The 13,936-nt window shown below is 37.3% G+C and overlaps 1 protein-coding gene across 5 annotated transcripts in view; it reads left to right on the top strand.

Moving 5' to 3' along the window:
- The window catches only part of SDCBP (syndecan binding protein), a 38,935-nt gene that overhangs the window by 22,368 nt on the left and 2,631 nt on the right, over window positions 1-13,936 (top strand). For 4 of the 5 annotated variants that reach the window (XM_055318443.1, XM_055318441.1, XM_055318440.1 and 1 more), the window contains 5 exons: window positions 3,038-3,116; window positions 4,239-4,348; window positions 9,483-9,644; window positions 12,215-12,390; window positions 13,119-13,290. In XM_055318443.1, coding sequence (XP_055174418.1) covers window positions 3,038-3,116; window positions 4,239-4,348; window positions 9,483-9,644; window positions 12,215-12,390; window positions 13,119-13,290 — 699 coding nt within the window. The remainder of the gene's footprint in view (window positions 1-3,037; window positions 3,117-4,238; window positions 4,349-9,482; window positions 9,645-12,214; window positions 12,391-13,118; window positions 13,291-13,936) is intronic. The other variant, XM_055318442.1, reaches the window with a different exon arrangement.

The following is a 13,936-nucleotide window of genomic DNA, read 5'->3' as shown; positions in this document are numbered from 1 at the left end:
AATCCCTGAATCTCTCTCTATTGTGAATCCTTCACATAAACCTGTGGTGGTTACACCTATATAAAGCTTTTAGAAACAGTGTTGTAACAGAGACTCAGTCTTCTAAGACAGTGAGCAGAAGTCAACACTATTAACTCCACATGCAGGCCTTGGTGGTAACTGCGTGCTCCTTGGGAGACCCCATTCCTTTTCTTTAAAAATTGTTTGAGATTTCACATAAGTCTGAAATAATTTACCACATTTAATGGCATAAAGTCCTTATGCCCTTGTTGTACCATCTTTCTTCTGGTTTTGTTTTTACTATAGATTACATAATACATATATAACTGTAAGCTTTCTCTATATATTCTCACTTCAGTATTCCTTGGATAAGAACAAAAGCAACGAGTAAGCAACAAGTAAAAGAATAGAATAATACAGAATAATAGAAAGAAAAGAATAATAACCAATGGAAAAAGGAACAATTTTTTTAAATGAATACATTTGATTACTATTTTTTGTTTTAGGAGACTGAGCAGGGGAGAGGCAGAGGGAGAGGGAGACATGGAAGGAGAGAGAATCTTAAACAGACTCCACGTTGAGTGCTTGGGGCTTGATCTCACCATCCTGATGTCACCTGACCTGAGATGAAACACACGCTTAACCAACTGCACCGTCTGGGTGCCTCAATACATTCTATTTTTTAAAGCAGTTTTAGGTTCACAGCAAAATTGAATGGAAGATACAAAGTTTCCATCTTAGTTGCCCCTCCCCCCAACACACACACTTAGCATATCTTCCCGTACTATTAATATTCTCACCTGAGTGGTTCATTTTTTACAATTGATTAACAATGTGGTAACATTGACACATTTTTACCACTCAGAGTCCATAGTTTACATTAGGGTTCAGGCTTGCTGTTATATATTTGGTGGTGTTTTGACAAATGTGTAATGTCGTATCGCTACCATTGTAGTATTGTATAGAGTCTAGTATCATATAGAGGTCCATACTGTAGACTACTGCTCTAAAAATTCTTCTCTATTCTTCCCTCCCTCCCCACTCATCTCTGGCAACTGCTGATCTTTTTACTGTCTCTGTAGTTTGCCTTTTCCAAAATGTCATAGAGTTGGAATTATACGGTGTTCAGGCTTTTCAGATTGGTTTCTTTCACTTAAATAATGTGCATTTAGGGGATCCCTGGGTGGCTCAGCAGTTTACACCTGCCTTCGGCCTAGGGTGTGATCCTGGAGACCCAGGATGGAGTCCCACATCAGGCTCCCTGCATGGAGCCTGCTTCTCCCTCTGCCTGTGTCTCTGCCTCTCTCTGTCTCTCTGTGTTTCTCATGAATAAATAAATAAAATCTTTAAAAAAAAAGGTGCATTTAAATTTCTTCTATGCCTTTTCATGGCTTGATAGTTCATTTTCTTTGAGTGAACAGTGTTTTTTTTTTTTTTTTTTTTCCTTAAAGATTATCCAAGAAGTAATCCACTGGCTCCTAGCTCACTTTTAGCTGATAGCTGGTGATAGAAATTTGAAAATTCAATATACTTTGAGTCTGTGGACTACTATTTAAAATTATAGAGATTTTTATTGCATTTTATTTCAGTTTAGAATGTGACAGATTGTAAAACGATAAATACTAAAGTATGACGCAATAACAGTGTCAGAACATTTACAACCCAAATGAGTGAAGTAGCATCTAATGCTTTTATAGGCTATACTTATTTAAATTAAGCATCAATCACTCCAAGCATTTTGGGACTACTCTTGGCATTAATTTCAGGGCTATAAACATAATAGTATAATTCACATTTTTTTTCCAATTGAGTAAAAAGTGATATTAAAGATTGGCCATACAGCTTTAGCAATCTTGTCTCTAAATGATACATGGCTATTTTAGAAAGTCAGATCTATCTATATAGGAAAAACGATTTCATCTTGGACTACTTAATGTGACACGGGCTGTGAAGGGCAGCCTGAGAGGAGTTCCTGGCATACTTGAGCATGAGTAGCATTTTGATAAATATATACGCTGCAAAATGATTTTAACAAGTTTGTTTAAGTTACAAATTAATTATTTTAGTGTTCTTTAATGTCAGTGATAAAGTATGCATTTGCATACTTTGTAATTTTTTTATATTTAGTATAGTGTATTCCTTTCTTATAGTTGCTAAAATGAAGATGAAGATTATATCAGTGGGATATGTCAAAATGGCAAAATACTAACAACTTAGTATTTAAATTTTTAGGTGTTTTTCTGATATGTGACTTGTATGAATATGGTTGAGCTTTTTCCTTAGGCAAATATTATTAGAGTAGTTAGTAAAAAAATAATGAAAATTTAAAATAGGCAGCCATACACTTTGTAATGCATTTTGAAAATGCTACTTTGTAATTTGCAGCACTATGAAATATTGGTTATATGGTACTTAGTCAAATTTTATATCACAGTGTTAAAATATCTGGAATATGAAATGTATTTTAGATTTGCAGATTTCCTTTTTTTTTTTTTTTTTTTTTTAAGATTTTGCTTATTTATTCATGAGAGACACAGAGAGGCAGACACACAACACAGGCAGAGGGAGAAGCAGGCTCCTCACAGGGAGCCCTATCCGAGACTCTATCCCTGGACTCCAGGATCACACCCTGAGCTGAAGGCAGATGCTCAACTGCTGAGCCACCCAGGTGTCCCTGCAGATTTCTTTTGAAAAACTTGTTGAAGTGTTTAAAATTAAACTATTTTAGAGAAAGAGTGAGCATGAGCAGTGGGGGTAGGGAGGAGCAGAGGGAGAGGGAGAGAAAAAACCTCCAGTAGACTCCACCCTGAGCATGGAGCTCACATGGGCCTTGATCTCACAACCTTGAGATCATGACCTGAGTTGAAATCAGAAGTCAGATACTCAACTGACTGAGCCACCCAGGTGCCCCCAAATTAAACTTTATTGAATAAGACTTCAATGTTTTAGTTTCTTTTTGGAAATACTGAATTTAACTTATAAATTATATAAGACATGTATATATAGCATATTGTTAGAATTTTGTTTTCTTTTTCAGGCTCAAACTGCCTTTTCTGCAAACCCTGCCAACCCAGCAATTTTGTCTGAAGCTTCTGCTCCCATCTCTCAAGATGGAAGTAGGTTTATACTTTGGGTTTATTCTTCTTGAACTGAAATATGTTTAAGCCTTCTCTTCCTGAAATAGGGAATCCAAGATTTCTTTTTTTAATCTACAGCATAAAATATGTGGCTAAAGTTCTTGTAATAGTAAAAAAATGTTTACTTCAAAAAATAATCTTTAACCAAGAAAGTGAACTATGAACATGAAGGATAGATTTTATAGCTTAGTCAGAATTAAGTGAATTAAGTTGAATCTCAACTCTCATAAGTCCCTAACTTATGACTGATTCATTTATGAAGAAAACCTATATGTGCACTGTGCCCATACTGCTGCTCTTGAACTTGCTAAATTGTCCTCCGTCTGTGTGGAATGAGGGTGGGTTTTGAAATTTCCAGCCACCTCCTTTTGGGGGAGCTTTCCAAATTCTGGGATTTCTGCTAGGTCTCCATATACTTTTCTTTGGTTCCTTTTCCTTCTAAGTTTATAGAGACTTAGGACAGAGCCCCTAAATAATATTATTTAAAATAAGAGTATTAAATAGGTTTTTGTAGCCAGTCATAACTATTTATAACATTCTTTTAGACAGTTCATTTTAAGTCACAGATTATATAAAAAAACTTTTGGAAATACTAATTTTGCTACTAAGTTAATTACTGTTAATATTTGAATATATTGTTTCTAAGATTTCATTAGAATGTGTTTAATGTTTTTTTAAATAAGACACTAAATACACTTATAAGCTTTGCTTTTTTTGTTCAGAAGAATCATTTAGTAGTAATCAGTGTTTATTAATTGAGTTGTAAAGTAGCTGGTTGACAATAAACAGTATAGTCAGTTCAGCAGTGGAGAATCAGTGGTATGCTTATGAAATTCCTAACCAAATAGATTTATTTTAAGAAAGTAGGAAGAAGATTTATTTGGGAAAATTATTTTTATCTTTACTATTTAAACCTTTTCTATATTTCTCATTTCTAATTGTCATTATAGACATAGGGAGATGATTTTCCAAGTTACTAATATAGATTCATTCTAGATTTTATAAAATACATGTAATTTCTTAACACAAATAGAAGCCCATAATAAGAGTTTTCATCTTAAATATTCTGATTTTTTTTCTTTATTCATTTATTCATTTTAGATCTCTATCCTAAACTATATCCGGAGCTGTCCCAGTACATGGGCCTGAGTTTAAATGATGAAGAAATCCGTGCAAATATGGCCTTGGCCCCTGGAGCATCAGTTCAGGGGGTATGTATGCTGTACTTAATTTTGAATTGTATATAACATTTTAGAGATAAAAGCTCTCCTCTTCATGGGCAACTCACAAATTTATAACTTTAGCATTGACCTCTCTTCAATTTTAGATTGCCTTCTGGGTATCACTTCTTAAATGATTTACTCTCTCCTAACCTTTTACCACTTTTCTAATTTATTAGGAGTTACAGATCCAGATGCTTTTGAGTAGTCTATTCTCCTTAGTCTTCTGCATTTAGTCAGTTATTAAGACTTAGTGATTCTGTCCTCCTCATGTTTCTTGTATTCACTTTCTCCATTCCAGCCCTATAATAACTGCTTCAGGGTTTCTGTACTTCTAACGTAGATTATTGCAGTCATCTCTTAAATTTTCTCTGGTAACTTCTTATATCAAACAGTGCTAACCTGCTGCTAGATTCGTCTTTCTGAAGTACAAGTCTGTCATATCTTTTTTTGGTCATAATCTTTTAACATTTTGAAGTTTAAAGCTTTCTATAAGACCTCCCAATTCCAGGCTTTTAAATGTAATGTTTTTTGTAGCTTCTTACTAAGGTCCTTGCTGTAAGGCCATAGCACTTTATAGTACTTACTATAATTGTAGTTAAGTCATTAAGACAGGGTCCATATCTGTCTCGTTGCCATAACCCCAGTGCTTAACATATACCTGGCATTTATTAATTAACTGTTTATTGAAAACTTGTTAATATTATTCAAGGCCCATTTGGTAGACAGTAGGTATGTCAACAGAAATAATTTAAGAAATTAGAAAGGTTAAAGAATTGAAAAACCAGACATTGAAGAAAGATGTAATAGCAGAAAGTTGCTGCTCCTTCTAGGACGGGTGACACAGGGAAGGGTTTTGAGTTTGGAGTTTTCAGAATGTAGAAGCTTGTGGGAGGGGACCACTGCTGTCAATACTGATACCTCTGAGGGGCTGCAAGTGAGACAGGTGCTGAAAGGGGCAGTAGAAGCTGGAGAATGGAATCAGCTGCTGCCACTAGGGGTTAAGGGCACAGCTCATGCAGTTGGATAGAAGCTGGAAACAGAAAGAAACAAGGCACTTGTCTTCTTCCAGCCTCCTGTGGTGGATGCTTACCAGAAATGAGGAATATGTATTTTGCACAGTTCAAGCTCTGCCCTTACCAAGTAGAGTCTAGAAGCATGGGTTTGGAGCTGACAAATAGTAGCTTAATACTCAGCACTACCTACTCCTTTGACTACATACATCCACATACTTTTTAACTTCAAATGACAGCAATAACTGCAGGGTTGCCCTTTAAAAGATGCAATTCTTGGTAAAATTGAGGTTCAGCCTACTTTCTTCTGTTATGGGGGACCCGGTGGTAAGCATTTTAAGCTTTGCTACCCACGCATGGTTTCTCTGGTATTCTTGTTTGTTTGCTTACAACCTTTTAGAAGTACAAAAGTAATTTTTAATGCAGGGGGTACAAAACCAAGCCAGTTACTATCTCTGATATAACGAAGTACCTCCTACCCTTAACCCCAAAATGGAACAGTGCCAGTTATCATAACCATCTCTGGGCAGTGGCCTGTGATATCAGTTACTGTGCAGTATTAATTAGCCCTTAGTAGTCACATTTCCAGCTGAGTATTTTTGACCTAAAGACAGAAGTTATAAAGTTCACTGTTATAAAGAAGTCGTGTATTAAGGTAAAGGAGGTAGGGGGGAAACAAAAAGTTGTCATATATATGTATGTGTCATATATATATATGTGTCATATATATATATATATATATATATATATATATATATATATATATAATTTATGGGTATAATCAAAGAACGTAGTCATAGCTACTGGGATCCAAAATATTGGTGATTTGATCACGAGGCTGTAGTTAGTATTATGACTTCCTTTGTCTGCTACACATTCTTTACACCATTGCCCTTGAGCTGGTCTTTTCTTAGTATATACTGGGGTGACCTAAACCATTTTTGAAGTGTCAACCCCCTTTAAGTATCTTGTTTTTTCTTTTCATTTTTGTTTTATTTTATTGCTGGGAGTTTCTATTAACTGTTTCCATCTAGTGAATTTTTCATGTGTGTATTTTTCTTCGCTAGATGTTCCTTGTGGTTTTAAGTCCTTGAGTGTACTGAACAAATTTATAGTAGCTATTTTAAAATCCAGTCTGCGGGATCCCTGGGTGGCACAGCGGTTTGGCGCCTGCCTTTGGCCCAGGGCGCGATCCTGGAGACCCGGGATCGAATCCCACATCGGGCTCCCGGTGCATGGAGCCTGCTTCTCCCTCTGCCTGTGTCTCTGCCTCTCTCTCTCTCTCTCTCTCTCTCTCTCTGACTATCATAAATAAATAAAAATTAAAAAAAATAAAATAAAATCCAGTCTGCTAATTTTATGATGTTATTTCCGAATTTCTATTAACTGATTTCTCTCCTGATTATAGATTACATTTTCCTGCTTGTTCACATGGCACCTGTTTTTTTTTTTTTTTTTTTTTTAAATCAGAACAGGACATTGTGAATTTTTTTTACATTTTTAGGTGCTGAATTATGTTGTACTTCTTTAAAGAGTGTCAGCACTTGTTCTGGCAAGCAATGTAACTACATGTGCATCAGTTTGGTCCTTCTGAGGCTTGATCTTACATGTTGTTAGGGTAGGTATGAAGCAGCCTTTATTGTAGGGTTATTGTAGCCTCATTACTGCAGCTGTGTGTCCCCTCTGGTTCTTTGCTGAAGGCCTTGGGTATTCAGTGAGCACACCACTTTTGCTGGTAGGATCTTGGATGTCTCCCAACCCTGTCTGATAATGCAGGAAGGCTCAGCTTTCAGCTTCCTCATGACATCTGGAGCTTTACCCTCACAGATACGAGATTAACATTTAGCAGAGGGTTCAAAGCGATAGATCTCTAGAGATTTTTTTTCTCTGTGTAGCTCCTTCCTCTTTGGGAATCAGCCCTGAAAGTTCTGGCTGTTTTACTAGCTGCTTCAGTCTTCCTGATTTTTGTCTCCTTGACTTACAGGAACACATTGCTCTGCTTGAGATTTGTACTTCTGCGTTCCAGTCCAGATAGTGGTCTGGGTAGAAAGCCAGGCGATGAAAGGGCTCACTTCATGTGTTTCCTTTCTGTCAGGGTTTACTGCCCTACACTGCTTACTGCCCAGTGTTTAAAAATTGTTGCTTCCTATTTTTCCAAAATTTTTAGTTATTTATAGCAGGAGAGTAAGCCTGGCTCCATATGACTGCAAGCAGAAGTCTGTTTTTCTATTAATTTTACTGTTGTACATGGCAGACCTAAAAGGCATCTCAAAGAACCTCCTGGATTCCACACATAGTCTAGAATCCATTATCTAGCAGCAACCCAATTTCTTCTTGGTAACTAGAACTAATCACACTAGCCAGTTCAGTAATCTCTTCTTGCCTTTGTGTGAGTGGCATATAAATCCCAAACAACAGTTAGGTGATGACCCTTCTTATTCAGGGGGAAATATTGTATTCCCCAGTGGAGGCATTCCTCCCTCATAAATAAGACCTTCACACTGTAGAGCTCAAGATGTGGGGACAGGACGCAAAAGTTTTGTACATGGTTAGGTATAAAAATGAGAGGAACCATTCCCAGGCCACACCTTGGTTTACAGACTTTTATTTGGGCCTTGGAAGAAACTGCATCATGCATTTGGTTGCTCATTCAAAGCATATGTTGTATCCGATAAGGTAGAACCCCTTTCAGTGTGTTGTCTCCCACTGGCACCTTAAATGGCTGGAGATAGGAGCCAGTAGCTTAAGAACCCACATGTTCCAGGCACTCTGCCAGGTGTGGTAGATGCAGTAGTAAACCACAGCAGTGCCCCCCTCTCTGCCACACACAGTACTGGAACTCACATTGTAGACTGATAAACTGGTGTGTATAACATGAAACAAATGGAAGGAGAGTTAAGTGAATAGTGTTAGGGCTCCATTTCCATATAGTGAGCATATATGTTCTCTCTGAGGGGTTGACACATGAGCAGAGAACTGAAATGAGGGAGTAAGGCATGTGAGTATCAGGTGGGAGAACATTCTATACAGTATAGACAGAACCTGAAGGCTTTCAGGCAGAAATGAACCAGGTGGACTTGAGAGACAAGAGTTGTGTGGTGAGCAGAGGAAGCAAGGCAGGACATGGCAGCAGATGGCATTGGAGGGATAGGGAGGACCAGGTGCTCTGTGGTCTTGTAAACCATGGTAAGGGATTGGGATCATAGTTGTGGGAGTGGTGTCATCATTTGGTTTTCTTTTTTCTTTCTTTTTCTTTTTCTCTTTCTCTCTTTCTCTCTTTCTCTCTATTCTAGATTACTGTGCGTACTCTGTGGAGAATCAGGAAGATGATCTAAGTTATTACAGTCCTTGCCAGAAATGGTTGCTTGCTTACAACAGGGTAAAGGGACAGAGATAACATGGTCATAATAAGTAAGAACACCTAGTAAGTCAAGTACTTTAAAATACTTGCTGGAAAAAATAAAGATTTTTCCAAAAGTAAAACCCATTCCAAAGCTTTCTCAACCCTTTTTCTATATGCCAGCTAAACTAAATAATTCATTTGCTTAAGTTTTCCTGTTTGTATCCCATTTCCTGATTTTCCTTTGTTTTTTGTAGCTGTAGTCCTTTCTTTTAAATCTTTGTAATCTCGCAACTAATATATTCTGGCATTATGTGTTCTGATTTCTAGCCTAATTGCGTACGTTACTCCTGTTAGACTGTCAGCTTTAGAATATGCTATCATAATTACCATGAATTCTGAACAAAAAATTTGCCATCCATGGGGATTATGTAGTTGAGGTTCCTCTTTCCCTATTATTACTGCTCCAAGCATTACAGTTATTAAGTAGGTCAGAGGGTTTTTTTTTTTTTGACAGATTCCAACTAAGAAGACTTTGATTAGCTCTTCCCTCACTATCTTTTTAGTCTATTCAGTTTCTCTCAAATAAAATCTTAAAAAAAATTAGTAAATAAAAACTAGGGTGATTTTTGCATAAAACTTTTTTTGAAGGAAACAGAATGCATATCACTTTTTGGGAAACCACAACTGAGTATATTCAAGTCAATTATCATTTTAGGTTTTTTTTTCATGGAGAATGTTTGTACGTATTGACATATTGTGTTTTTATCAGCAGTTGGTAGCAAGACCTTCCAGTATGAACTATATGGTAGCTCCTGTAACTGGTAACGATGTTGGAATTCGTAGAGCAGAAATTAAGCAAGGGATTCGTGAAGTCATTTTGTGTAAGGATCAAGATGGAAAAATTGGACTCAGGCTTAAATCAATAGATAATGTAAGTATTTTTAATTCTATTTCAGTTTGTCCAATAGCTTATGAGATACTAAGTGATCAATATTAGAAAAATTTACAGTGGAAATGTTTTAATTAATTGTAATATTTGATTTATAATCAAGATCATTTTAAAATTGTTAAATTTTTTCACTTGGAGATGCCTTATTTTGAAGAGTCAGAGTTGATAATTTATTACTTTAAATGGATTTTGTTTTTGATCTTCTTTCTGTAATAAAGATGACTGGTCTTTATATATTATAACTTGGTTGTATAGATAAAATGGCATTCAAAAAGGGCATTATATGTGATGTTTAAGAAACTGAGAACGAGGGGGGCGCCTGGGTGGCTCAGTGGTTGAGCATCTATCTGCCTTTGGCTCAGGGCGTGATCCTGGAGTCCTGGCATCAAGTCCTGCATTGGGCTCCCCACAGAGAGCCTGCTTCTCCCTCGACCTATGTCTCTGCCTCTCTCTCTGTGTCTCTCATGAATAAATAAAATTAAAACAAAAAGACTGACCAGTGAGAATTGGTAGCCTTTATGTATGTATTTTTAAATTAAATAATGATCATTTAACTTGTGAAGTGGGTTTGCACGCTTGTTATTTCCATCCTTCATTTTGAATTTAATAGGTCATTTTTTGAGCAAAAGTGATTTTCTAATTAGGGCAGCCATTCCTTTACCTTTGTAATTTCCCAGGGTTACTCTCTGAGGAGGCATTTAGGATTGTTAAGGATATGCTGAGTCTTTACCCCGATTTGTGGTTTCAGGCATTATGTCTTAGATTCCTTATTAGTCTTAAGTCTTGTTAGCTCAGTGTGTCCAACCTTTTCACACAGGAAGTGATAATGAGTGTCACACTGGTAAATGACTGAGGCTGATCTTGGCAGGCAGGCCCGACCTTACCTGCCTGCCCAGAGAGCTGAGGTCATCTATGGCTCTGCACATGCATAACTTAGGACACATCAGCATGCTTCTTCAGGAAGCCCTAATGTTACTGCTCTCCCTTCATTTTCAGTAAATAGTATATGTTACCCCCCCCCTTTTTTTAAGAGTTTATTTATTCCTGAGAGACACAGAGAGAGGGGCAGACATAGAGGGATAAGCAGGGTCCTTGCAGGGAGCCCAGTGCGGTACTCGATCCCAGAACTGGGGTCACAACCTGAGCCAAAGGCAGATGCTCAACCACTGAGCCACCCAGGCGTCCCATATGCTGCCCCTTCTGTCAGGATTTCTTCTCTGCTTCTTCCTCTGTCCTAAAAGACAGGACACTCTTCATAGGCCCCTATCTCCATTGCAGTTATCCCTGCAGTAGATTTCTCCATTTGGCCAGTACTCATTGCTCTGAGCATCTTACAGGGTCCTGCCTAATTTTCAGTACTGCTCTAAAGCAAACTGTAAGACACAGAAGTTGTATCTGACCCAGCCTAGGAGGATAGAAAGGGTCCAACTTTGTAGATGCTTTCATTTTTTACCAACTTTACTCTTCTATACTTACTTATATTTTTTTCAATATCTAAGATTGGGAGTTTATAGAAATATAAATACCATGTAGGTTTAGTTCTTTGTCGACTAAACTTGAGTTTTCTGTATTTCGTAGGGGATTCCTTGTACGAAAGAATTGGAGTGGATCCCCGGGTGGCTCAGCGGTTTCACGCTGCTTTTGGCCCAGGGCGTGATCCTGGAGTCCGGGATCGAGTCCCGCATCGGGCTCCTGGCATGGAGCCTGCTTCTCCCTCTGCCTGTGTCTCTGCCTCTCTCTCTCTCTCTGTGTCTATCATAAATAAATAAAAATAAATCTTAAAAAAAAAAAAGAATTGGGAGTAGTATTGAATGTACTCACCTTTTTAGGCTATTAAATAAACTCTAATATTATTTATTTTTAATTTAGCAAATGGGTTAAGGAGCCCTTCAGCTGTAAGGAGAGCTATGACCTTACACTAAACTATCATTTTTTTAAACTGTAAATGAAATCATAAAATTTCTAACAGTTGACTTCCTTTTCCCTTAAACAAAGACCCTGTTGCCAGTACCTATTTTGTATTCTACCAAACTCATAGAAGCTTAGATATATTATGGAAACCTTACTTTTCTTTTCTTTTTTTTTTTTTTTTAAGATTTTATTTATTCATTCATCAGAGACACAGGCAGAGGCAGAGACACAGGCAGAGGGAGAAGCAGGCTCCATGCCCGAGCCTAATGTGGGACTAGATCCTGGGACTCTAGAATCATGCCCTGGGCCAAAGACAGACACTCAACCACTGAGCCACCCAGGTGTCCCCCCTACTTTATTTTCTTTAGACTTTTTATTCCAAGACAAAGGATGATTGAAGTTGGTCAGGTGGGTGGTGGTGGGTCATGATTGGAGGTAGAAATTACTAGTGAGATCTCACATTTTTGCCTTATTTCTTGGGGTCACTGCCTTGATAAATTTTCAGTTTTATTTATGTAGTTTTTTTTTTTTTTTAAGTAGGGCAGATTTCTAACATGAACAGTTGATTCCTAATTTTCCAGTGTTTTTATTTAAACCATATTCTAACAGTGGTAAATGACTGTTATTTTATTATTTCCTAGGGTATATTTGTTCAGCTGGTCCAGGCAAATTCTCCAGCCTCGTTGGTTGGTCTGAGATTTGGGGACCAAGTACTCCAGATCAATGGGGAAAACTGTGCAGGCTGGAGCTCTGATAAAGCTCACAAGGTGCTCAAACAGGCTTTTGGGGAGAAGATTACTATGACTGTTCGTGACAGGTAAGTTGACTAGACAGTTCAGATGGAAATTCAAGACTAGTTTTCCATTTTCTTGGGCTTCTGAAGATTCTGTGGGTATTATATTCTGTTTCAGAAGATTTCATGTTATTGATTAGCCTTATACTCTGGCAATTGGCAGTTGTATTGCAGATTCTTCTTACATAGTTTTCTTTTTAATAAAGCATTCTGGTTTTGTATGCATCTTATTTCAAAGTTTATGAAAATCATCTTCAAGAAGTTACTTTCCTGTTTCTATAGATCATAGAAAATGAATGTTGGAAAAGTAAGCAGTATGGCATCTCTGGCCATGCTTTCTAGTTTGCTTAGATATCCAGCATAGGATGGATAAGTGCCAGGGGGCCTGCAGAACTCTCAAGTGGTATAGGAGGAGTTCATGAAACCAAATCTGGCCTTTTGAGGTGGTTATGATGTTCTAGTTCTCAAGATAGAATATTTTATTTAGCAGTCAGTTAATAACCTAAACAGCACATGAAGTAAGGGCCTCTGTTTATTTTCTTGCCTCTTACTAACAAGTGTTTAGGGTGGACCTATCTCACATTGTTAACAGTTAGCTTTTGGATTTTTATTCTTCTCATTTAAACTTAGGTTTTATCTAACCTTGTTTACAGTTTCTCACACATGGTAGGTATTTAGTAAGCAAGATTTCAAAGAATAAGTTGGACCAATAGGCAGAATTAAATTTTTAATTTTACTCATTATGTATATAGGCCCTTTGAACGGACAGTTACCATGCATAAGGATAGTACTGGACATGTTGGCTTTATCTTTAAAAATGGAAAGATAACATCCATAGTGAAAGATAGTTCTGCAGCCAGAAATGGTCTTCTCACAGAACATAACATCTGTGAAGTCAATGGGCAGAATGTCATTGGGCTGAAGGTAAGGAACAGAATTTTTGTCTTACCCCTGCAGTTTTATTTTAGCAGATGTCTTTTTCCGTTTGTCTGTTGAGGTTGTGTTTTCATGTTGACCTTCAAAATAAATAGAAACTCCGTGGGGGGAGATGGGTGATGTGGCACGCGGGGCTTGGGCTGTGCTCTCAGGTCAAAGGAAATTGCCTGGGTCATTTGGAATTAACATTCCTAGAGCAGAGGGCTTGACTCTTTGATCTCAGCAGTCCCTTGAACTAGAATTCTGTGGAGATGTGGGCATTGGAGATTTTGATGACCTTCTGAAAGGATGATTGCTGAGCTTTTTCAACCCAGGAATAGTAGGAAATGAGTCATAGTTTCTGTTTATACTAGTACCTTTGTTTCCCTGTACAGATTCCTATGTGTGACTATTTTAAGGTGTAAATGTTTTCATTAAGATCTATTCATTTCATAAACTTGGTTAAGGATGCACTATTAACTGGGGGGATAGGATAGTGTATGTAAGGAAAATTATTTCCTCTTAAGTAATGAAAAGATGATTTTTTAGCTAAAATATTTACTCAGCTTACTTAGTAATTTTGTTACCATCTATACAATTGTGATACTATAGAATTAAACTTGGTAAGGGAAACTGGAAAAAATTATAAATAAGA

This window comes from Nyctereutes procyonoides, unplaced genomic scaffold (assembly GCF_905146905.1).
Source record: "Nyctereutes procyonoides isolate TBG_1078 unplaced genomic scaffold, NYPRO_anot_genome, whole genome shotgun sequence".
NCBI classification, from domain to species: domain Eukaryota; kingdom Metazoa; phylum Chordata; class Mammalia; order Carnivora; family Canidae; genus Nyctereutes; species Nyctereutes procyonoides.
This window is presented reverse-complemented; position numbering and strand designations above follow the sequence as displayed.